Source organism: Equus caballus, chromosome 1 (assembly GCF_041296265.1).
Source record: "Equus caballus isolate H_3958 breed thoroughbred chromosome 1, TB-T2T, whole genome shotgun sequence".
Taxonomy (NCBI): Eukaryota; Metazoa; Chordata; class Mammalia; order Perissodactyla; family Equidae; genus Equus; species Equus caballus.
This window is the reverse complement of record NC_091684.1, coordinates 82977669-83003519: the sequence shown is the minus strand read 5'-3', so window position 1 is coordinate 83003519 and position 25851 is coordinate 82977669. Positions and strand designations below refer to the sequence as shown.

The window sequence follows — 25851 nt, the reverse complement described above, 5'->3', positions numbered from 1 at the left end:
CTCCCAGGAATTTCATGCAGGGTCAGAGTTTGTCCCTGTCCTCAGAGTCTGTTGGTCCTGGGAAAAGAGGGAATTATAGCACTAAGGAAGCCCGAGAAGTCTCCAGCTCTGTCATCTTTAAAGATGAGCAAGTGGACGAGCCAGAGCGACTCCCAACCAGGAGATATTCCTTTAGGCAGTTGGGGAACGTGATGCCTGAGGCTTTCGGAGGGGACAGGCGCGGTGACTCCCCGGTGACCAGAGCTAAATATGTTACTTCCGGCTTTTGTCCCGCACCAAAGAACGGGTTCCAAACCGCGCTGTCGCCGCAGCCTCCGGCAGGACTCAGGCGTGACTAGCTCACGCACTGTTCTCCAAACGGCCACTGGCCCAGGGGCGCCAGCCGTCCTGGGGCGGGGTGGAGCGTGGCGGGGCGGAGCGTGGCGGGGCGTGGCTCCAGGTGGAGCGCACAGCGCAGACTCCGTCTGCGCCCGCCCTTAGCCAATCACAAGCCTGCCTTCCGGCTTTCCCCTGAAAGTCCGCCGGTCTCTTTCTTCTGTCTATTTGTTCCCCGCCGGCGTGTAGAGGCCGCGCGCACAGTGCATTTCCGTTTCCGGCGCTGTCCATGCGGGCCTGAGCCGGAGTAGCAAGTGTGAACCCGGTAACGGCCGCTGGCTGGGGGGAGGTGGTGGTAGTGGGGTCCCCGGGACTGAGGCTCTGGGAGGATCTCGAGTCTCGCGCGTGGTAAGGTCTTCCCTCGATCCTCCCGGACAGTCCCGAGGAGCGCCTCATGCGCTGGACAGGCATATTTCGTACCTGCCGGAGAAGTGCTCCGAGGTTGTTGGGGGAGTGGCTGAATGAATCGGTGCAGACAGCCCAGACGGGGAGGGGAGGTGGCGGGGAGGGATGAGGGGTCGTTTGATGGCGGCGTAATCTAGCAAGTGACGTAGACCTGAGTCCGATCTGTTGACTCCAAATTGTCCCGCTCCCCGCCCCCTCGCTGGGAGAAAGGGATCCGTACAAGTTCGGAACCAAATATAGTAGAGAAGAAAAATAATATCTCTGAAATCACACAGCTATTTAGTTTGTAAGCGTTCCTAGAGCCCAGCTCTCCTAGCTCCCGGCCAGTGTTTCTTGACATTATGCTGGTGTATATGGACTTTCTATGCCGCTGGTGTGTGGCCGTGGGAAATCGCTGACTGACCTCCTACAGTGTAGCCTTTTGATGTGGGCCTTAATACACACGGAAGACATTTGGATGTCCTTCATTGGCCACATCATAGCTGTAGCCATCTCCTGGCACGTCATAGGCAGACACAAATGTTTATTGAGCTGAAATCAATTCAGTACTGTAATTGAATGAAGTGGCCCCTCCTCCCCCTTGTTTTTAACCAAGCGCTTGGATTGTGTGCAGCCTTATTTCCTAAAAAACTCACTAATCCAGTGGTTCCCAGTTTGTGGGTCGTGAATTCCTGGAACTCTCAGAAATTATTGTAAGGGTTTCTGCAAATCCATGTGGTCTCCCGGCATCATCCAGAATCATATTTCGCACACATAGATACTCACTTTTAATGTAAATAGACGATTATTGTAATTTAAAAGTTTTACAGAGTCAACAAACACTAAAAGTAATACTGCTGTCATGTTGGAGGGTTATTAAAGTGCTTTAATTTTTTAAAATAAAATATCTTAAAAACGTTTAGGTTCGGAAACCACTTCTTTAGTCCACTTGATATTTAGGCCTCAGCTATCTGGTATGGTAACCACTGGTCATACTTGGCTATTTAAATTTAGAATTGAATGAAATAAATAAAATTAAAAATTCAATTTCTCATTTTCACTAGGTACATTTTAAGTTCTCAGTAGCCACATGTGGCTAGTGGTTGAAAAGTATAGATATAGAATATTTCCATCATTACAGAAATGGACAGTGCTGGTGTAGACACTTACAATGAATAAAGAGTAACCTAAGCAGAGGTAACTAATTTAATTTATCTCATAACAGAGAGAAGTGAAATTGGGGATAATATTAAGCAGTTTCTATCCCTCTTGGGTGAACAAATACATATCTTTTCATAAAGAAGTAAATGAATTTTACTGTTTTTCCTGGGTATTATCTGGATTGTAAAATGTTTCCCCTACCTTCACCCAATTCTGTGTGGGTTAGAGTTACTTGAGAATTGGTAAAAAGCCACTATGGAGACTAAGGACCAGAAGAAACACAGAAAGAAAAACAGTGGGCCCAAAGCTGAGAAGAAAAGGAAACGGCACCTGCAGGATCTCCAACTTGGAGACGAGGAAGATGCGCGGAAGAGAAACCCCAAAGCTTTTGCAGTGCAGTCTGCTGTGCGGATGGCTCGATCCTTTCACAGGTGTGTTTAGCTGGAGTCTAGTGGTTCTTCCATTTATTCTTTTTAGAGAGTAGGAGCCTTTCCAGATGACATTGGATTCATGAGTCTATTCCAGGTCTGAAGGACATGGGGATGGTGCCATATTTCTTTTAATAAGAGGAGAGAAGTCTTTTCTGTGGAAGCCACCTTGCTGTCAGCATCTGCACACTGTTTGGCATTTTTGGCCCAAGAGAAAAGGTTGAGAGCTTTTTTTTTGGTGAGGAAGATTGTCCCTGAGCTAACATCTGTGCCAGTCGTCTTCTACTTTGTATGTGGGACACCACCATGTTGTGGCTTAGCGAGCAGGCTGTAGGTCTGTGCCTGGGATCCAAACCCAGGCCACCAAAACGGAGTGTGTGAACTTAACCACTGCACCACGGGGCTGACCCCAAGAGTTTTTCTTTAGAGAATTTGTTTGTTCATAAACTTTAAATAATTTCTATTGTAATAGGTGTGCTTGTGTTTTTTTCTGGATATGTTTCATATAATTGTAATATGTAGTGTTAAATAGCTTTTTTAGTGAGTATTATATGCCAGGCAGTGTGCTTTAAACATTATTGAATTGAATTCTCCCAGTAGGACGGCCAAATTTAACTCCAAAGCCTCTGTTCTTATTCATTATGATACAGTGCCTCCATGTTGGCCTTTTTTGTTTTGTTTTCTTTTTAAACTGGTACAGTCAACTAATAAAACAATCAGGTGTAAAATGTGTATAGTTTTCACTAGTCTGTACTGTTGAAGTCAATCTGTTAATATATGTACTGAAGTGTAGTCCACTTTAATCCAAATACCTGGGGCCAGGAGTTAACAAGTCAGTGGTCTCCATATATTGTCTGTTTTGCTCTCTTTAAAATCTTTACTTATAAGGATGAGGCTTTTTATATTTTAAAAGTGAATTTAATTTTTTTTTTTTTTTTTACAAATAGGACTCAGGATTTGAAGACAAAAAAGCATCACATTCCAGTGGTTGATCGAACTCCACTAGAGCCCCCACCAATAGTGGTGGTGGTGATGGGGCCTCCAAAAGTTGGAAAGAGCACTTTGATTCAGTGCCTTATTCGGAATTTTACCAGGCAGAAGTTGACAGAGATCAGAGGGCCCGTAACAATCGTGTCAGGTAGGAGGGTGCTGCCACAGACTGTCGTGGCAAGTGTTATCATCTGAGGGACATGCATGTCTTTGTTGAACATTTTCTTGACTGGTAAATGTTAAAGTAATATTGTCACTTCAGTTCATCTCTCGTACTTTTGCTGAGTTGCCTGTAGCTTCAGAAAAGGATAGATTCCCAGGGATAATAATGATGTAGATGTATACCTTACTCTGACTGCTATATGGATTTGCCAAGTGTGCTCTTCGGAAAGGCTTGACAGGCCTGGCAGGCTGGCTTGGCCATGGGGAGCACCTGAAGGTATTTCACAGATAGTGAGTACCTGCTGTGCACTGGGCACACCTGCTTGCCCTCATGAAGCCACATTCTTGTGGAAGTGAGGAAGTTTGTCCTGTGTGATCTAAGAGAGAAGACGAAACAAATTCCCAAAATGGCAATGGTAGAATCTGAAATCTATTATAGCAATAATATAGTTGGACTGAAGCTTTTCTTTATCTTTAAAGCATTCCTATTGTCTTTACTGATTTCTTGTAACTTAATTTAGAAATAATGATTGTTACATGAACATTCTGTTACATTAGGTTTGAGAATGTTTTTAGCTCTGGTGGGAACACAGGAAACTTTGATAGAAATAGAAACATTGGTCTGCTGCTAAACAGCAGGATCACGGTTGTCATCCAGCCTGCTTGTCTGCCTGTTCCAGTTTGAGTATTTTATTCGTATGGGTGGACTTTTGATACTAGTTTAAAATTAGAGAACATAGCAAGAAAACCAAGATGGAATTTATTTTGTTTCATCACTTTTCTCCTATAAGAATGAACTTCTGGCATACTTCTATAAGTATATGTGATGCTTTAGTGGATGTAGTTAAAAATGATAATTTGAGTTAATGGATAGATTTTTTCCAAGATTTTTTAAAAGTAAAATTTTCAGGGGCCAGCCTTGTGGTGCAGTGGTTAAGTTCACGTGTTCCACTTCGGCGGCCCAGGGTTTGCTGGTTCTGATCCCGGGTGCGGACTTACGCACCACTTGTCAAGCCATGCTATGGCAGGCATCCCACATAAGGTAAAGTGGAGGAAGATGGGCACAGATGTTAGCTCAGGGCCAGTCTTCCTTGGCAGAAAGAGGAGGATTGGCGGTAGATGGCAGCTCAGGGCTAATCTTCCTCAAAAATATAAATAAATAAAATAAAATTTTCATCTTTTCACTTATAGGTAAAAAGCGCAGACTCACCATTATTGAATGTGGGTGTGACATTAACGTGATGATTGATCTGGCTAAAGTAGCAGATTTGGTAAGTCAGTGGAGGCAACCTGGGTTTCTTTACAGCGGCGTGATAAGTTATTTATCCCATGTTGAAGGGAAGAAAAGTTTATGATTATTAAACGAATGGTGAGTATCATCAAGGATACGATAGATTTGTTTGAATTGATGATGATGATAATTGTTATAATAAAAATGGAATATGCACGGTGAATTGTATTCTAAAATCTTAAAGCTAACCACAGGATGGCGAAAACCTTTAATGGACGTAACTAATAAAAAGCTCACATATATAGTAGTACCATTTCTTGGACCCTTATTAGGCACTGTGCTAACAGCTTTCTACAAATTTAGCTCATCTAATCCCCTAGTGTGCCTTAGAGGTAAGTAGGTATTATCTCCAGTTTATATATGATGAAACTGAGGCTCCCAGAAGTTAAGTAATTTGTCTGAGGATGGGAGCTCTGCTCTTAATGGTGGCAGAACCTCCATGCTTAATGATTAAGTACATGGATTACCTTGAGAAGTTGTCAGAGTTTGTAATAGAAAATCTAGACAGTACTCAGCATATGGAACTTGTGCAGCCTCCATTACATTTACAAAAATGGTCATGTTCATTAATTACCTTTTAAACTAGCAAAGATAAAGCCAAATGAAAAAAAATTTAAGCCATATTGATTAGGAGGTGTAGGGTAACAGATACCTTGTTTTTTTGATTCAACACTTTCTGACGAGCTGTTTGGTGACTTCCTTTGGCTCAGAAAGTCTCCTAAAATATAAAATCAAAAGTAATTTAATATAGATCTTACAACTGTGCCATTTTAATGTCAGAAAACTAAATATCACTCAAATTTTGAACATGTAATGCTACTGTTAATAAAAATAAGTGTTATTATCAGCACAAAATAGTATAAACTTATTAAGCCTTGTATATTTGAAATGATTGAAATAGTTCAGCATGAGTCATTAGTTTCTCTTTTACGTAAAATATACCAAGTCTCTAATTTTAGAAACATACACATATTAAGAAAGATGCCTTTGTATAAATCTTTTTAAGATTTAAAAAGGAACACAACACTTTTGGTAAAATGTTCAAACTGCACTACAGGTTACGCACAATTCATGTTTTCTCTTTCCTTATTCTGACCCCTAGTCTCTTAGTTCCTCTCAGCAGTATCCTTCTAGATACATGTATAAAATACACATGCAACCTTTTTAAAGCACACACTCTTTATTATATACACTGTTCTGTGCTTTGCTTTTTTTCACTTAATGTGTCTTGGAGGTATGTAATAAGTACTGTAGCTCAACCCCATTTTTTTTAAAGTATTCCGTTGTATGTACCAAGATTTGTTTGACCTGGCTTGTATTGATTGCTCTAGGTTGTCATAAAGCCTCCTAAGTCACAGTGAAGGCTCACATAATGCATGGATTTGTGTGTGCGTGCACATGTCTGTGCATTGGAGGAGTAATACAGGCTTACTTTAGGTGACCAAAGACTGTTTGCTATTCTTCTAACCCTACTGTTAATTGTTTGCCGCTTGGCGCTCTGTGGTATCAAATGGGGTATAGGGATGGTCCACAGCCACCCCACTCACCTTCGACCTCTTCTGGTGGTGTTGGAGAACTCCATGTGCCAGCTTGGCCTGTAGTCTGCAGTGGCAGCTAGGCTGTCTCACAGTGCTCGGTGGCCACCTTCCTGTGTTTGCAGTTTAGGGCGATGAATGTTCTCTGGTTTAATCAAAGATAAGTTTAAAAAAAAAATTTTTTTTCTAGTTAGCTACACAAATATGAAAATAGAGATGTCTTTAATATCTTAAAACTAGAAGTCTGCAGGAATCAACTCTGAAATTATTTTGCATGTTTGAAGAGTCATAAATTTTAAAAATTGAACTTGTCCACTTATATTCTCTTATAGATTACCATTTATAACTTTACTGTTCTTTGACTCAGTTCTAAACTGGTAGCCTTCTTTTTAGTTTCTGAGCAATTTGCTTATTACAAATTAACATATAAGATATAGTTTTCCTACTACAGATTTCCCAGCAAAAACCTTTTTTTCCCCCATGGGAAGATTGAAACAAAAATGATTTTCTATACTTTTTTTTTTTTTGAAGATTCGCTCTGAGCTGACATCTATTGCCAATCTTACTCTTTTTCCCTCACAAAAGCCCCCGAGTGCGTAGTTGTATATCCTAGTTGTAGGTTCTTCTAGATCCTCTATGTGGGACGCTGGCTCGGCACAGCCTGGTGAGCGGTGCTTGGTCACTGTCCAGGATCCGAACTGGCGAACCCTGGGCCGCCAAAGCAGAGTGCACGAACTTAACCACTGAGCCATGGGGCTGGCCCCTCTATACATTTTTGAAATTTTTCATTGATCACCACTTCCTCTCCTTTTTTGGGTGTCAGGGATCTGTTATTTGGCTTAAAAATACTTTACAAAGAACTTTATTTCTGGGGCTTGCCCAGTTGTGTGGTGGTTAAGTTCATGCACTCTGCTTCGGCAGCCCCGGGTTCACCAGTTGGGATGCCTGGCATGGACCTACACATGACTTATCAAACCTTGCCGTGGCAGCGTCCCACATGGAAAATAGAGGAAGATTGGCACAGACATTAGCTCAGGGGCAGTCTTCCTCACCAAAAAAAACCCCTTTATTTCTTGAAGTGAGTACTTTTCAAATGAAGACCCAATTAGACCCAGCTTTTTCTGAGTTATTTCTCATGTATCCAAATTCTTAAAATGGAAGTTTATATCATGGTGGATATTGTCTCACGGTTGCCTTTTAGAGCAAGTCAAAGCCTGGTGTTTTCTCTGTCATGGTGATTCCTAAGTAATCATTTGATTTAGTCTAGAGCAGGAGTTGGCAAACTTTTTCTGTAAAGTGCCAGATAGTAAATATTTTAGGCTTTGTGGATCATAGTGTCTGTTGCAACTAATTAATTTTGCATTGTAGTGCAAAAGCAGCTGTAGACAATACGTAAACGAGTTAACATGGCTGTGTTCCAGTAAAACTTGAGTTATAAAATGCGTGATGGGCCATATTTGGCCCACAGGTCATAGTTTGCTGATGATCTGTTTTGAGTAGCTTCCTTGAGAAATTGTGTTTTCTGTTTTTAGGTCCTGATGCTTATAGATGCCAGCTTTGGCTTTGAAATGGAAACATTTGAGTTTCTAAACATCTGTCAAGTACATGGCTTTCCTAAAATTATGGGCGTTCTCACTCACTTAGATTCCTTCAAGTATAATAAACAACTGAAGAAGACAAAGAAACGATTAAAACACAGGTTCTGGACAGAAGTTTACCCGGTAGGAAGAGAATTAATTATTGAATACTAATACTGTTAACCTTTAAAAATAGACAGGATGAGTAAGAGAAATTAACGAACATCTTTACAGGATTCACCTCCTGAGTTTCCTTTATGTGTATGTTCATAGTCCGTGGAATATTTCCACGATGTAGTCTTGATTGCAGACCTCCTGGGGTGTGTCATTTGTCTCCATATCCCCCAGCACCAGGTTGTGTCTGACTCTGAGTGTTTTTGATTTGTGATTTAATAGAGTTTGTCTGAAGTATCTCCTAGTTATGGGACCAGGAACTGTGGTGCACACATATTGCTACTCCTGCCTCCCCTCCATACTACTGAGGCCCAGCAGTCACAGAACTTTTTCTGTGCTCACAGGCCTCACTGCCCTCTCTGTGCAGTACTGAAGACCGATGCCACTGCTTGACTGGAGAGCAGTCTTGAAACTGAATGTGTTTGCCGTTCTGCCCCTATGAAACCCTAATAAGAGGAGTCCTGAAAAGAAGCCAGAGAAGTTCTGGAAGCATTGCACAGTGATTTGCTAGAAGTCGCCCTTTCTTAGGATTGCTTCTCATTTAGAGACCTTTATTTTGGTGCAATATCGACAAGAATTTAATTAATTAATTTTTTTTTAATGTTTAGGGTGCCAAGCTGTTCTACCTCTCTGGAATGGTACATGGAGAATATCAAAACCAAGAAATACACAATCTGGGCCGTTTTATTACAGTTATGAAGTTTAGGCCTCTTACATGGCAAACCTCTCACCCTTATATCCTGGTAGACAGGTAAAAAGTGAATGCAAACTTTTTCTTCCTGGCCTACATATTTCAAAACTAAAAAGGTTAAAAAAGAATAGTAATAAGGTTTATTTTCTGCTTATTTTTTAATGTAGTTGATGGAAAATATCTACTTTTTTTGTATTTTTAAAGATGCTGTAGTTTTGAGAGTAAAGTGTGAAATGTTCAGAAAATGAGGATTTTGAAGCATTTAAGGCTGCAGGATGTGGGCCTATCCTGCCTTTTCAGCCTTAACTTTCAGTGATACTGTCTTTGGACTGTGGTGCTCCAGTCACTCAGATGTGCCCTGTGCTTTCCTGCCTTTAGGCTTTTTTTCATATTGTTTTCTCAGCCTGGAGTACCCTTTCTCCACTTGTAAAATCCAAGCCACACTAAAAAACCCAGATCACAGCTTAGTCCTCTTTCATAAAGGGTTTTTTGGGATATTTTCTCTACTCTTCCTCAACCCCTAGTGCATGTCACTTCTCATTTCTGGTGAGAGAGATGCAGTCATGTGTTGGCTCCTTTTCCTCTGGTAGATGGTTAACTGTGCTTCCTTATTTCTGAATTTAATAATTTTCTAAGCAGCATATTTAGTGAACTAGCGAATGTGATGCATCATTGACACGTTAAGGGAGGTACAAGAACTCTGACATTCATTTCTGCTGTATAATTGCTTTTTATTTCTCTAGGATGGAAGATTTGACAAACCCAGAAGATATCCGAACAAATATCAAGTGTGACCGAAAGGTGTCTCTTTACGGTTACTTAAGAGGAGCACACTTGAAAAATAGAAGCCAAATTCACATGCCAGGTATGCTTTTCTTGTAAAATACACTGTATTTGTAAAACTCCTGGGATGACTTCTTTTCTCAGGAAAACTGAAAAAGGACTGAATAAGATAGAGCCATGTTGCTGAAAGTTTTAAGAGTAACCCAGCTCTGCATCGGCCAGCAAAGGTGTTGAGTTGACCGGATCCCCTCTGCTCTGATGGTGTTGTTTGGCCCGAGAGGCACAGTGCCAAACAATGTGCTTGTCGTGGTTGAAGCCTTTCGACTGGGCCATTTCTACTGACAGTCAGTACACCTGTCAGCTAAAGCTGTCTTCCCGTCTCTGTCTTCCAGGTGTAGGAGATTTTGCTGTGAGTGATGTCAGTTTCCTCCCAGACCCTTGTGCACTTCCTGAACAACAAAAGAAGCGCTGTTTAAATGAGAAGGAGAAGTTGGTTTACGCACCTCTCTCTGGAGTTGGTGGTGTGCTGTATGACAAAGATGCTGTCTATGTCGACCTTGGTGGCAGCCATGGTTTCCAGGAATCGGTGAGAGAGAGGTTGCAGGAAGTAATGTAGTCAGCTTTTATTTACTGAAGCTTTTTATCTTTATTCATATTTATGATAAAGGCCACAATGCACATTGTAAATATACAGAATACTTAATTGCACCAGGCAGAAAGTAAGAGTCATGTCCTCCATACCTCCCTGCTGCCAAGACACATGGATCTCGTGTCTCCTAGCGTGAGCAGTGCAGGCAGTCTGGCACCGTACTTCCCGTCTCTGTATACAAAATCAGTGTGTTTTCTAGCTCTCTTTGGTCTTTCTCTTTTTTTCTGTTTTTCTCTAAACATAAACGTATCTATTTAGATTATATTCTATGTATTTAGATTATTGTATATGTATACAAATATACATATATATGGTATTTGTGGGTGTGAGAGAGGGAAGTAATATTTGTTACATGGAATCTGACTATAAATGCTTTTGCAACGTTTTGGGGCACCTAAGAATATGTGATGCCATTGTTCCCTGTTAGTATTTGTAAGCTGCTTCGGTCTCTTTAAGCTGTGCAGTACTTCATTGTACAGCTAAGCCTCGTTTACTGAAGCACCCCTCGGAGAGCCATGGGTCCCACCCCTGCCCCCTGGCTTGGGCCGTGCTGCAGTGAGCACCCTCACGCGTGCAGCTTTGCTCATTGGGAGAGATCTTTCTATGCAGCGAACCCTTGAAGTGAAATTTTTTAATCAAACGGTAGCACAATTTTTTTTAAATGGTCTCCAGATTTTTATTTCTTTGTTCTGAAATAGGATTTTATTGGGCTAAAAAAAATGCTTTCTGTAGCATTGGCACCTAAGATTTTCCTAGCTTAGTATTAAGGTTATCAGGTTGTATACTCCATGACCTTTGGAAAAGTTTAATGAAGACAGATCAATTTTAGGCTTTGTTGTAAGAATTGTTTTTTTTAGGCAGTAAGAAAGCTTCTCATGAACTATGTTTAGGATAATTTTGAGAAACTGATTGAAACCAGTGTGTCTGTTCAGAATCCTTGTGCGTTCCTCACTCTCCCTTTCTTGATGGCCTTGACAGGACGAGGCGAGGCCCACCCATGAACTGGTCCAGAGTCTCATTTCCACCCATTCCACTATCGATGCCAAGATGGCTTCAAGTAGAGTGACACTTTTTTCTGATTCAAAACCACTGGGGTCAGAGGATATAGATAATCAAGGGTAAGTGTCCTTTTTTTCCTATTTTTAATAAAATATATCACAGAAGACCATATCACCCATAACTCTGCCGTCATAACACATTTTGTTGGAATTCATTCCAGGTGGTTTTGTTTTGCTTTGCTTGTGTGTGCCTACGTTTCTGAGGGCTCTTCACTTATGTGACATTACATGGAAGTATTTTCTTGAAATAGTGTACAAGAGTCAGTTTTTAACAGACCCAGAATATTCCTCAGATATCACAAAACCTTTTCCGTAGGTTGCTTTTTGTTTCTTAGGAAACCTGAGGTCATTTGGCTTTCTTTTAGTAACCAACATACAGAACAAGCAGAGTCAGGGAGCCTGTTCAGGTGGCTGTCCAGAAGCCACATAGCTTGTCTCTAAAAGTTGTAATTAGATTGCATTGTAGTATCTCCTGTGGGTTGATTTCCACTAATATCTGGCTAATGTGAATTATTTTCAGTCTGGATTGGGAATTTGTATACCTTATAGTGGATGTTTGGCTTTATTGTGGTGATTTATGACTCTCAATAAAAATCAGTCTGAAAATGATTGAGATTATTGAGTTTGTAGTTTATTATAAATATATCCAAATGAAGGGAAATTTTTTTGGAAACATCTATCTGCTGCGCTCTAACTAGCAGATGATATAGCATGGTAATTAAGTGCAATAGACCTACTAGTTTGGGGAAATTGGTTGCTCTAAACCTCAATTTCCTAATATCTCGTAGTTGTTGTGATGATTAAATACAATAGTGGACATAAGCTCCTTAGCATGATGTCTGGCAGGTAAGAAGTATTCACTAAAAGATCCCCATTATTACAATCAATGTTAGTAGCTATTTTCTTCTTTTGAGTATTCCTTTAGCCATGCTTGTCCCCATGTATACTCTTTCTCACAGTTACAGTCACAATACATGTAAAATGTTCATATCTGTGTTGTGAGCATTTTCTTTCTATAGTCTTTTTACATAGTTATCATTTTGTTATTATTGGTGCATTCTAACTTATCTGTCCTCTTTTAGTACAATTTTTAGTATTTTCCTAATGGGTTTTTTCAGTTTTCTATATACAGCAGTTTTATATACACTGCTACATTAGTAGCTTCTTAGTTTATTTTATCCTCTGGTTTTAGCATCTTGATGATGACCCTTTATCAGGTATTGCATAGGTGATTTCAAAGTGGCAATGTTCTTAATCTTTCTCCTTCTACATTTGTTAGCTGGCATTCTTTAACAACGGGCTTTCACTTCCACCCCTTTATTTTAGTATCACTGTTGACTAGTAAACTTTTTTTAAAAATTTCATTTGTTATTATCCCATGACTATCGTTATTTCACAGTTATTCTATATTGTCCCTTCTGTCTGCCTCTTGTGTCCTTTTGGCATGTCCCCATTAGTCTTTGAGTACTTCCTTGCTTTCTGACACAAGATGTTCCAGGCTTACTTTGTACTTTCCCTGCCGTGGACCTGGATTCAGCCATTTCTCTAAGGACCATCTGGAAATGATCCATCTTCTGAAAGATCTGTTAAACACTCACTTCCCTTTTGAGCAGTTTTTTCCTAAAATTAGACCTTTTTTTTAGGAAAAAAAGTTGTCTCCTGCTTCTCTTTATAACTTGTTTTGAAGAGTGGCATTAGGGAATTGTGCATGAGTTTGCTTATTAATTCTTCCAGTATTATCGAATCACTTGTTATGCTATGTCATTTAAAGCCATTCCTTGACATTATTTTCTAATTCTTTGCATATGTATTGACTTACCATTTCTAGATTGGCCAATTATTGTACGAATTGAATTATTTTTCGTTTACTTGGTGATATAGGCTGTGGATGCCAAAAGAGGAAAAGCAGATGGATTTGAAAACTGGTCGAGTCCGTCGGAAAGCCATTTTTGGAGATGAAGAAGATGAGTCTGGAGATAGCGATGATGAAAATGATGAAGAAATGTCCGAAGGTGACAGCTTGGAAAATAGCTCTAGTGATGATGAAACAGAAAAAGAGGAGGATGCTGAAATGGCTGATAAAGAGTATATGACTGGGAAAGGTGTCAAACGGCAGAGACTTGAGGAGATGGAAGAAGATGTTGAGGTGGATTTGCCAGCATTTGCTGATAGTGACGATGACCTTGAGAGGAGCTCAGAGGAAGAAGAAGCAGAGGAAGCCGATGAAAGCAGTGAAGAAGAGGATTCCGCTTCAGAAGGAGAGAGGGATATTTTAGAATCTAAGGCTGTTGGAGAAGGTAGTAAAGCAGGTTTGAGTGACAGTTTGAATCCAGAGAAGTCTTTGACAATGAAAAAAGCAATCCTCACCACTTCAGATTCAGGTCATTGCACAGCTGAAGAGGCATTTGCATCTGAAGATGAATCTGAAGAAAGCTCCTCTCTCAGTACAGAGGGAGAGGATTCAGAAAACGAAGAGGTTACTAGAAAAAAGATTCCAGAGTCTTCTCAGGTGGTTAGTGGTCAGAAGCTGGGATTAGAGAACTTGATTAACGAGACCAGTGATGTAGAAGACTTACTCAGGGAGGAAGAAAGTTACAAGGAAGAAAATAAGTTTCCCACAGAAACTTCAGGTATGCTCAAATTTAATTTAACTGCCATTTTAAACTTGACACTGAAAATGTTCTACAAATAGAGTCTACATTTGGGGGTCTGCTGTTTTGGAGATTTTATTAGCAGTTCAGATATTGCACCTCATAAAAGGATTTCAGGATGAATGAGCAGTAAGCTTGAAACACAGAGGAAAGATAAACAGACTTAACTGATGTTGGCGTTGGTCCTTTCAGGTGCCCTCAAGTGGAAGGAAGACCTTTCCAGGAAGGCAGCTGAGGCCTTTCTGAGGCAGCAACAAGCAACTCCAAACCTTCGAAAGCTTATTTATGGAACAGGTAAAGAGCTCTGGTTCAGATCTAGAAACATTTTAGTGTCTTCGGCTCTTTTCTGAAAAGGGGGTGAGGAATTGGTTGGAGGATTTGGGTGCTACTTTTGATATCCATAAGATATTCCTGGCTGTCATAGTTTATATTCGGCAGGTGTTTTTAGCCATTAGCTCATGAGGACCATAAATCAATCATATGAACTAGATTTATGGGTTTACTGTAAAACTTTTGATGAGAATACTTTCCATTACATCATTTTATGCCTCCTATACAAAGTCCTACATGGGAATTTTTGCATAGAATTTAGTGCCAGAAAAATATTTCTACCTGTAAATGTGTATTTTTCCTTTCCGAGAATGAGAACTCTGTGTAACTCATTCTGTTTTTCCCTTTTGCCCTTGTCCTCTGATGTTGTATTTTATTAAACTGTTTATATGTTGTTTTTGGAAAAAATGTAAATCAATGATGCAAAAAATAAACATAAAGTGGTGAACTTTATATTGTGGTCCTCTGTTAATACATGATTAGACCAAGGCCAAAGGAGTATAGATGAGTCAGGAGCATCAAATCAGAGGATTGGTGTGTACCTGTTTCCACTCAGGTTTTGCCTGAGTACTCTTAATGGTTAGAGACTCAACACTCTACAAGAGAAACTCTTTATGGTAATTGAAAGCCCTGCCTTTAAATGTCCCTTTCTTCCCACAACCCTTAGTATTCTCCCTCCTCAGTGGACTCTTTGCTGCTGTCTTGCGGGAGGGCAGACATGGTCCAGACATGTTGACAGTAGTTCTTTGGCCTTTCTCTGTCTGTGGCAGATGCGCTCCTGGGCCCTACCGTACATACCTTGAACAGGGATGCTCAGTCCCAAGTCCTCTACAGTGTGGATTTGTTCTCACTTTTCCATCATGGTGGTCTTTTTAGTGACAGAGGATAATGAAGAAGACGATGATGATACCAGGGAAGAGATTGGAGGGTTGTTTCGTGTCAGCCAGCCTGCCAGAGAGTGTAAGCACAAGGCCGACTCTCTGGACTGCTCCAGATTTCATGTGGAGGCGCCTCATGATTGGGATTTAGAGGAGGTAAGGCTGGGTGTGAATAGCATGTTTGATTTGAGAATAAAGGAATTCTTCTGAAAGAAGATTATGTGATTTCAGTATTGCCTACCTGTTATTAGCTTTTTCTTTTTCTAAGATAAAAGGGCATTTCACCAGATACTGGAGTAAATATTTCTTGCATCCTAGGCAATAACATGTTCAGAGTTTAGTCAGACCACGTGCATGTGTTACTGAGAAAAGGAAAATGTTCAACTTTTAGTGTGGATAGTAGCATTAATCTTTATTTCCAAGCATTGCACATAAGTTTTCACACATTTGAAATATTTTGTGTTTTATAACTAGGATATACCTAGTGTCCCTGAGTTAAATTTAGAGTTTCTACTATTCATAAGCAAACAGAAATCCGTGACAATGGTAAATTTTCTTCTTCTGCTCACAACTCTCTAGTCACACTGGAATTCATTCAGGTCTCAAACTTGCCAGGCTTATTCCCATCTTAGACCTCTTGCCCGCTCTTATTTTCCTCTTCTGAAGTGTACTTCTGATCCCCCAAGGCTGGCTTCTTTGGATCATTCCGTTTGGCTTAAATGTCACTCCTCAGAGAAACCCAGTCACTCACACATTCCCAATTGTAATTCACTGGGTAGCACTTATGTACTTTGTGAGATTTTATGTAACCATTTTTTACATTAAAATGTAAATCAGGTTACAGAAGACCACATAAAAACAACTGATTAACTTAAGGGCTTACTAGGTGAGTACATCATGTGTCCATCCTGGTCATAGTCCTCCCCCTCCCTGCAGAGGGAACCACAACTCTTATGGTAATCCGTTTCTTCATAGTTTCATCCTCCAAGTTTGCCTCATTAAACACCATAGTGTAGTTTTACCAGGTTTTTTTGTTGTTGTTTTTCACTATGCCTTTTAAGTCTCTTAATCTATAATCCTTGCCTTTGCCTATCTCTTTTTTTCCCTTAGATTTTACTTGTTTAAGAAACCAAGTATTTGATTTGTAGAGTTTCTCATATTCTGAATTTTGTAGATTGCATTGCATCCCTGTGTTCAGTTTTTCAGACTCCTTTCTCCTCTGTATTTCCTATAAATTGATACAGAGCAATATCAATAAAGCTGAATGTGTTGATGGAAGTGGTCTATGTATACACTGTCTGGTGTGGCTACTTGTGGCTGTTGAGCACTTGAAATCTGGCTAATGAGACAGAACAACTAAATGTTTAATTTTATTTGTTTTATTTAATCTTGATTAATTAGAATTTAAATAACCACATGGTTGTAGCTCCTTTATAGACAGCACATCTAGAAGTTTGATTGGATGTAGGTTTGATTTTTATTTTTGGCTTCCTAGGTGGTGGTGTTTTTTTAATTAGGAAGCACATAACATCATCTTGTGATGTTAGCAACTGTAAATGGTCAATGCCTAGATCCATTAATTAAGAATGTAAAAACCTTAGGAACACTAAGAAACTTTGAAAATCTGTTGAATTAGTATTTGTTTACTTATGAGGTAAGGGAAGCTGGTAGTACTTTGCTTTTCCACTGGTTAATGTTATGACATTTATATTTTTATCTCTATGGTTATACTCTCTACATCTAGGGTATACTATCTCAGGCCCACTTGGAATTAGAATATCCATAAAATGGCTTGGAAAGTATTTAAGGGCAAGTTGTCACCTACTACTACTACTTAATAGGAGTTGTTTTGTTGAGTGATTGGAGCATGTCAACTCAGGCTGACTTTTCTGTATAAGGTTATGAACAGTATCAGAGATTGCTTCGTGACTGGGAAGTGGGAAGAGGATAAAGATGCAGCCAAGATCTTAGCAGAAGACGGTAAGTAAAGGGCTGTATTCTTCAGAGAAGACTGCCTTCTCTTTATTTTCTTCCGTTATCTTTAACAGTAAAGTTGAAAATACTGGTCAATTGTGAAATGCTTTGGGGAACTCTGACAGGACTTGTGGTTGGTATTCTGGTTCCTCCTTTCGTGGTGATCTTCTTTTCCCCACCTGGTTAATTGACTTATTAGATATGGACCTTGAGGAAAAAAGGAAGGCTTTCCATAAATTTTATCATGCATTTGTTAAACATAGATTTTTGTGTGTGGAAAATGTGCTCTGATTTTGATGATAAAGGTAATATGCATTGTAGAACATTTAGAATAAAAAGTACATATCATACCGTAGCCTCCACTACCTGTAAGAAACCTTTGTTAACCTTTTGAGATATTTCCTTCCAATCATTTAAAATTTTATATGTATATATAAATATAAACTTTCCTAGTTATAATTATACTTTATATAAATCGTGTCCTTAAATTTTTTCAAAGGTTTCATCTTTATGATTTAAGTATTATAATTCACTTTACAGTTCTGTTTGACATTTAAGCAATTTACTTTGTCCATATTATAAATAACCCTGTGTTGGACCACCTTGAAGTAACTCTTGGATCACGTTTTTTGTTTTCATAAGATAGATTCATAAAGTGAGAATTGTTGAGTCGTTTTTGTGGACCGCAGTTGCCAAAAAGTTTTGCAGAAAGTTGTGTTATGTGCCCTTGAGCAGTGTATCTTAGGACTTATTTTACTGCTTTCATTCAGTATTGAGTACTGACCATAAAAAATGATTTTTTGCCAATTTAATAGATGAAAATGGTTTCTTCTATTTGTAACTGGCATTTCTTTGATTACGAGTAAGTGAGAATATTTATTTAAGGTGTGTTGGCTTTGGCGTTTCTTTGAATTCCTTGTTTGTATCCTTTGTCCATTTTTCTAAGGAGATGTTAATATATTTTTTACTGATTTGCAAAATTACTCTCTAAAGAATATTTATCCTTCTTCATTTGTTGCAAATTTTTTTTCTGCTTTTTATCATTTAATTTTTAAATTTTGTTTAGTGTTACATTAAACATACATTTTAAAATATCGTGTGGTTAGATCTATCAGTCTTTTGGGGGCGAGTTTATTACTTTTATTTTTCTCATAGACATCCCTTTCATATCGCTGCACTAACTGGGTTGTTTTACAGGTTTCCATTACTGAAAAACTCACATAAGCCATCTGTTACTTGCACTTGCTCATTTCTAATATTGTCCCTTTTTTTAAAGTTAGATTTGCAAGTTATCTATTTTGTTAATTCCATAACTTTTAGATTTATTTTTCAATTCTGTTTACCTCATGATTAGAAAATTAATGAAGTTTGACTTTTCCTTTTAATTGTATTCATTAGTTGTGGGATTAGAAATTTTTTATTTTTGTTTTTAAGGAAGGCACTTTTTAAAAATTAGGCTATAGCTTAATGACTTTTGGCAATTATATACACCTATACCCGTCAGCCAAGGGTAAGAACATTTCCCATCACCCCCAAAATGTTTGCCTGTGCACTTTATCGTCCGTGCTCAATCCCTACCCCAGGCAGCCGCTTTTGGATTTCTATCACCATAGATTTGTATCACCTGATCTGGGACTTCCTACAAATGTAATCACAGTGTGTTTAGTGGGTTCTTTCCCTCAGCATGATGTTTTACTTTTTAATAAATCAACCCTGTTGAGATGCATTTGGCATACAATTAAATACACCTGTTTTAAGAATATAGTTTGGACAATTGTATGTGCTCATACATCACCATTACAAGCAAGAAATAAAATAGTACCATCCCCACAGAAAGTACCCTCATGCTCCTTTGCAGTCGGTCCCTGCCCTCACAACCACACCAGCCCCGTGGCAACCAATAATGGTCTGCTTTCTGTACTATAGATTAGTTTTGCCTTTTCCAGAATTACATAATAAAATATACTTTCTTTTGTTTAGAGATTCTTTTACTTAGCATACTTTTTTTGAGATTCATTCATGTTATAGTTTGTTTCTTCTTATTGCTGAGTAGTATTCTGTTGCATGGGTATGTCACAATTATTTATCTGTTTTTCTCTTGGTGGCCATTTAGGTTGTTTGCAGTTTTGGGCTGTTACAATTAAGGCTACTTTGAACATTTTTTCCAGTTTTTGGCTGTTACAGTTAAGCCGCTCTGAAAAAAAACAAAGGTTTTTTTGTGGAAATTGGTTTTCTTTTCCCCTTGGTAAACACCTAGGAGTGGAATGGCTGGACTATAGAGGAGGCGGATGCCCGACTTGATAAGAAGCTGTAATAGTGTCTGACTCCATTTCTATGTTTGACTGATGACAGCTCTTAAGTACCCTCCTGTCCTCCATTTGGGCAAGCTGATTAAAAAGCCCAGGTGCTCCTCTTTTGGCACCATGAATGAGTTCAAACCACGTACACCCCTGCCCTCACGCAAGCATCACCAGCTAACGCAATTAACACCCACAAGCTATTCTCCTTTCCCTCTCAAACTATATTTGAACTACCTTGGGAAGTCTGCTCTGCTCTCCCCAGAAAGACTAATTATGTAAGTCAAAAATCTTTCCATATCCTCTTGATGCAGGTGGGCTGTCATCTGACTTAGTATCCAAACCAAATTTTGGGTGGGAGGTCCATCCTGTCTCTATGGGGTGACCACAAAGTAAACTGCCCCACAGGTCTTCAAAGAGAAGGCCAGCAGAGGATGAGAATTTTCAGTTCACATCCCAGTGGGAGTGAAATAGTGTCTCACTGAGGTTTTAATTTGTATTTCCCTGATGACTAATGACAGTGAGTATCTTTTTCTGTGCTTATTGGCCATTTGAATATCTTCCTTTGTGAGATGTTCAAGTCATTTGCCTATTTTTTTAAAGAAATAAACTTTATTTTAAAATAGTTTAGATTTAGAGAAAAGTTGTGAATATGATACAGAGTTTCTATATACCTCATATCCAATTTGCCCTATTGTTATCATCTTACATTTGGATGGTGCATTTGTTACAGTTAATAAACGAGTGCTAACAAAATATTGGATCTCTTCCAATCTGAGCAGCCTTTAAGGGGTCAATTGTATTTCCTTTTCCATGAATTGTCTTTGCACATGCTTTGCCCATTTTTCTATTGGGTTATTATTGATCTTTTTCTTACTTATTTATAAGAATTCTTTATATGTTAGAGAAATTAGCTTTTTGTGATAATGAGGTGCTACATTTACCCCCCCTCATTTTAACATTTATATTTTAACTGTACATTTATATTTTAACTTTATTTATGATTCTTTTATGTAGAATTTTTTTTCCTGAGGAATATTTGTCCTGAGCTAACATCTGTGCCAATCTTCCTCTGTTTTGTATGTGGGTTGCTGCTGCAGCGTGGTCGCAGATGAGTGGTGTAGGTCCACGCCTGGAACCAAACCCGGGTCGCCAAAGCACAGTGCGCTGGACTTAACCACTAGGCTATGGGGCCGGCCCCTGGAATTTTTTTTTTTTAATGAAATTAGATATATCGGTTTTGCCTTAAAGAGCTTTTGGAATTTATCTTATCCTTAAGAAGTTTTTGTGAAAATAGAAAAAAGATTTCTCATTGTTTTCTCCTGATTTTGCTTATTTTTCCATATGAACTTGAGAATTATCTTTTCCAATCCAAAAGAAAAGTTGGTGGGTTTTTTTTCTAATTAAACTTTTTATTTTGAGATAATTGTAGATTGAATTGTAAATTCACATGCTCTTGTTAGAACTAACACAGAGAGATCTTTTATTTTGTACTATGTATATAGTACAAGACCACAACGTGTATATTAACATTGATAGCATCCACTGATCTTATGTGGATTTCCCCAGTTGTACTTATGCTCATATGCATGTCTATGTGTGTGTGTTTAGTTCTCTGCTATTTTACCACTTGCATAGGTTTATTTATCTATCAGCAGTTAGGATACAGAACATTTCCATCACCACAGGATCCCTTGTGTTGCTCTTTTATAAACATATCCACCTCCCTGCTGTCACCTGTTCCCAAGTTCCTACCTGTCAACCACTTAGCTGTTTTTCATTTCTACAATTTTATCATTTTCAAGAATGTTAAATAAATAGAATCATAGAGTAGCTAAGCTTTTGTGGTCGACTTTTTTTTCACTCAGCATAATTCCCTAGAGGTCCATCCAAGTTGTTGCATGTGACTGTATCCCTTTCATTCCTTTTTATTGTATTCCATGGTATGGCTGTACCAGTTTGTTTAACCATTCACCCAGTGAAGTACTTCTGGGTTTCCAGTTTTTGGCTGTTAAGAATTGAGCTTCTATGAACATTTGTGTACAGGTTTTTATGTAAATATAAACTTCCTATTTTTATGGCATAAATGCCCAATAATACAATTGCTGGGTCTTATGATAATTGCATATTTAGTTTATAGGAAACTACCACAGTGGCTGGACCATTTTTATATTTCTACCAGCAATATATGGATGATTCAGTTTGTTGACATCCTTGCCAATATTTGGTGTTCTGTTACTTATTTTAGCCATTCTAGTAAGTGAGTAGTGGTATTTCATTGTGGTTTCACTTTATATTTCCCTGATGGCTAAGAATTTTGAGCACTTTTTTGTATGCTTATTTGCCATCTGTATATATTCTTTGGTAAAATATCTGTGGATTTCTTTTGCCCTTTTTCTAATTGGGGTGGGGTATTTTTACTATTGAATATTGGGAGTTCTTTATATATTTTATTCCATTGTTGGATATGTAGTTTGCAGATAATTTCTCTAGTCTGTAGTTTGTCTTTTTGTTTTCTAATAGGACCTTTCACAGAGCAAAAGTTTTTAATTTTGATGAGGTCAAATTTATCAGTTTTTTTCATTTTAGGGATCGTGTAGTTGGTGTCAAGTCTAGGAATCATTTCCTATTCCTAGATTCTGAAGATTTTCTACTATGTTGTTTTCTGAAAGTTTTACAGGTTTTTTTTGTTTGTTTTCTGTTGATGTCTGTGATCTATTTGATTTTTTATAAGATGTGAGGTTTAGGTCAGGGTTTGTTTTTCCTGTGAATGTACGTCATTCCTCCAGCACTGTTTGTTCCGGTGAATTGCTTTTGCACATTTGTCAAAAATTAGTTGAGCATCTTCGTGTGGGTCTATTTCTGGGTTCTCTCTTCTGTTCCATTGATTCGTATATCGGTCCCTCCACGAAGACCACACTATCTTGGTTACTGTCCTTATGTAATGAATATTAGTGTTGGGTGGAGTGATTCCTCACACTCTAGTCTTCTTTTTCAAGATTGTTTTAGTTATCCTAGGGCCTGTGACTTTACATATAAATTTTAAAATAAGCTCGTCTATGGCTACAAAATCTTTGCTGAAATTTTGATAGGAGTCACGTTAAACCTATAGATCAATTTAGGCAGAATCTTTACTATCTTGAGTATTCTAATCCAGGAACATGGTATATGTCTCTTCATTTATTAAACTCTTTGATTTCTTTCATCCGTGGTTTATAATTTTCAGCATGCTGATGGTGAGTATATTTTGTTAAGTTTATACTTAAGTATTTCATTTTGATTGATTTTTGTGTTTATCTTTATTCTGCTGAACTCACTTATTCTAGGAGGGGTTTTTTTTTAGATGGCTTGCAATTTTCTACGTAAACAATTGTGTTATCTGCAATAGGGAGAGTATTATTTCTTCCTTTTCAAGCTGTGAGCCTTTTATTTTTATATTTTTCCTGATTGTAATGGCTAGGACTAGTGCTAGAGTGGAAATCCTGCCTTGTTCCCAGCGTTTTTCACTGTTAGGTATGACGTTAGTTTGGATTTTCTGTAGATGCTCTTTATGTGCTCTGTCTTCTCTATTCCTAGTGCACTGACAGGTGTTTTAGTTTTGTTCTGTTTTGCTTTATTTTTAATTATGAATGAGCGTTGAATTTTGTCAAATGCCTTTTAGTGTCCATTGATGTGATCGTATGAATTTTTCTTTACCCTTTTGATATAGTGGATTACATTGATTAATTTTTGAATGTTGAACTAGCTGTGCATATTTGGAATAAACCCCACTTAGTCATGGTATATAATTCTTTTTATGTTGTTGAACTTCATTTGATAGTATTTTCTTGAGGAATTTTATGTCTACATTCATGAGAAAAGCTGATCTGTAGTGTTGGGTTTTCTTTTTTTTTCTTTTGTATTCATCTGGTTTTGATAACAGGGTAATACTGGCCTCATAAAATGAGTTGGGAAGTGTTCCCAATTTTTCTCTTTTCTGGAATGGATCATGTAGAATGGGGATGAGTTCTTTAAATATTTGGTTTAATTCTCCAGTGAAACCATTAGGGCTTGGAAATTTTTAGCTTATATTCACAAGTTTTATTTCTTTAATGGTTATAGGACTTTTAGGTTGGTTATCTATTCCATCTTCTCTGAATCTTGGTAGCTCATGGTTTTCAAGGAATTTTAAAGCCTGTTGGGGAAGTGGAAGTTCCATTAAGTGCCTTCTCCAAGAGGCCAGCTTGGGTATTCTGAGTGTAATGTTCATAGTATTTGCTTAATACCCTTTTAATGGCTGCATGATCTGTTTCAAGAATCCTGTTTTATTTACAATATTGGTGATTTGTGTCTTCTGTCTTTGTCAGTAAGATGTATTAAATTTGTTGGGTTTTTTCAAATAACCAGCTTTTGGTTTTATTGATTTTTCTCTGTTTTCTAATTTTCACTTTCATCCATTTCTCCTCTTATCTTTATTATTTCTGTTCTTTATTTCTGTTAGGTTCCTTTGCACTTTTCAGTTTTCTTAGGTTATTGGTTTGAGACCTTATCTCATTTCTAATGTGAGCATTTAGTGCTATAAATTGCACTCTCAGCACTGCTTATCTCCACCCCACCAACTTTCATATGTTGTGTTTTCATTTTCATTCAGTTCTATGCATTTTTATGTTTCCTTTGAGACTTCTCTTTGACCCATGCGTTATTTAGAAGCATGTTGTTTACCATATGTTTAGAAATGTTCATTTTGCCTTTCTGTTAGTCATGCACCATAGAATAAGGTTCAGTCAATCATGGACCACGTATACAATGATGGTCCTGTAAGCTTAGTACCGTATAGTCGAGGCATGTAATAGGCTATATCATCTAGGTTTGTGTAAGTACGTTCTTTGATGTTCATAGAACGACGAAGTCACCTAATGATGGATTTCTCAGAACGCATCCCTATCGTTAAGTGATGCATGACTATATTGATTTCCAGTTTAATTACATTATATTCTAAAAACATACTCTTATGGTTTCAAACCTATTAGATTTATTGGGATTTGCTTTATTATCCGGAATGTGCCCTGTCTTGGTAGATGATCTGTGGGTGCTTTAAAAATTGTATATTCTGCTGTTGTTGGGTATAGTTTCTATATATGTCGGTTAGATTTTAGTGAGTTGACTGTGTTGTTCAAATCTTATGTATCTTTGCTGATTTTCTGTCCAGTTTTATCAGTTGCTAGGAGGAGGATGTTGAAGTCACCAGACACAATTGTGGATTTGTCTATTTTTCTGCCCTATCAATTTTTCCTTCCAATATTTTAGGCTCTATTTGGTCCATAGACTTTTAGGATTATTACATCTTCCTGGTGAATTGATCCTTTTGTCATTATGTATTATGGTGACCTCCTGTTCACTCCATTGGTGAGGGAGGGATTCCAGCCCCAGAGTCATGGGGATGGCAGAACAGGCAACACCTGACACTGGACAGATGAGAGTGAGAGCAGTTTATTAGTCACAGACACTCAGAGCGTGAAGGACGAGGACACTGCATGCCATGCAGGGATTGCACTTGGGAGCAGAGCGAACGACCAGGTCTTTGGGAGGCAGGCTTCATACTTAAAAGAGCTTAGGATGACCAGTGGTTCCCTTGGGAGAATGTGATTAGCTTGTTTGAATAAATTCATGGGCTGGCAGAGAGGTGAAGTGAGATCTGTTAGGTTGAGGACTGGGTGGGGTGTAGCTGCTCCAGCTGATAAAAGAACTAGCGGAATGGGGATCCTTTCCCAAAGGGTGCAGCATATCTGGTGGCCTACTCACAGCTAGGCCTTTGGGGCCCTGTGAGGCTCAAAGATGTCAAGGCAGCACATGAAATTCTAGGTCCTACAGTTCAATTAAGTCCCTCTCTTGCTCTGGTAATTTCCTTGGCTCTGAAGTTTACTTTATGAGCTATTAATATAGCCACTCTTGCTTTTTGAAAAGATGAGTTTGCATGGTATATCTTTTTCTGTCCTTTTACTTTCAACCTACTTAGACTGTTAAATTTGAAGTGAATTTCTTGTAAACACCATGCAGTAGGGTTATTTGTTTTTATCTTCTCTGTCAATCTGTCTTTTGATTGGTGTATTTATGTCAGTTACATTTAAGGTATTTACTGATATGTAATTGTTTGTCTGATATTTTATTAGAACTCTGGTTCTAGTTCTTCTGTTTCTCCTCTGTTTCCCTTTTCTTCTTTCTATCTTGATATGTTTACAGTATTCTGAGTGTATCTCTGTATAGTTTTGGTAGTGGTTGTTCTGGGTATTGTGACATCCATACTGTAATATCATAGCCTACTGATACTAACATTTTATCACTCTCAGTAACATGTGGAAACCTTTCGTCCATTTAGACCCCTTTACTTTCCCTATTTTTAAATATCATTGGCTTGAATATTAGATGGTGGTGTAATTTTTTTTAATCTTCAATATGATTTTAAAAATTCATAAGAAGGACAATC

At 38.4% G+C, this 25851-nt stretch overlaps 1 protein-coding gene across 3 annotated transcripts in view; it reads left to right on the top strand.

Annotated features, from left to right (window-relative positions):
* The first annotated feature begins 455 nt into the window (after positions 1-455).
* Positions 456-25851, top strand: part of BMS1 (BMS1 ribosome biogenesis factor) — a 38984-nt gene continuing 13588 nt past the window's right edge. The window contains exons 1-13 of one of the 3 annotated variants that reach the window (XM_023646747.2): positions 456-640; positions 2147-2351; positions 3296-3486; positions 4692-4771; positions 7859-8047; positions 8686-8828; positions 9512-9633; positions 9944-10137; positions 11179-11318; positions 13140-13888; positions 14102-14203; positions 15116-15273; positions 17016-17097. In XM_023646747.2, coding sequence (XP_023502515.1) covers positions 2176-2351; positions 3296-3486; positions 4692-4771; positions 7859-8047; positions 8686-8828; positions 9512-9633; positions 9944-10137; positions 11179-11318; positions 13140-13888; positions 14102-14203; positions 15116-15273; positions 17016-17097 — 2326 coding nt within the window. In that variant the 5' untranslated portion in view covers positions 456-640; positions 2147-2175. Of the gene's footprint in view, positions 817-2146; positions 2352-3295; positions 3487-4691; positions 4772-7858; positions 8048-8685; positions 8829-9511; positions 9634-9943; positions 10138-11178; positions 11319-13139; positions 13889-14101; positions 14204-15115; positions 15274-17015; positions 17098-25851 lie in introns of all 3 variants that reach the window. The other 2 variants (XM_005602645.3, XM_023646757.2) reach the window with 2 other exon arrangements.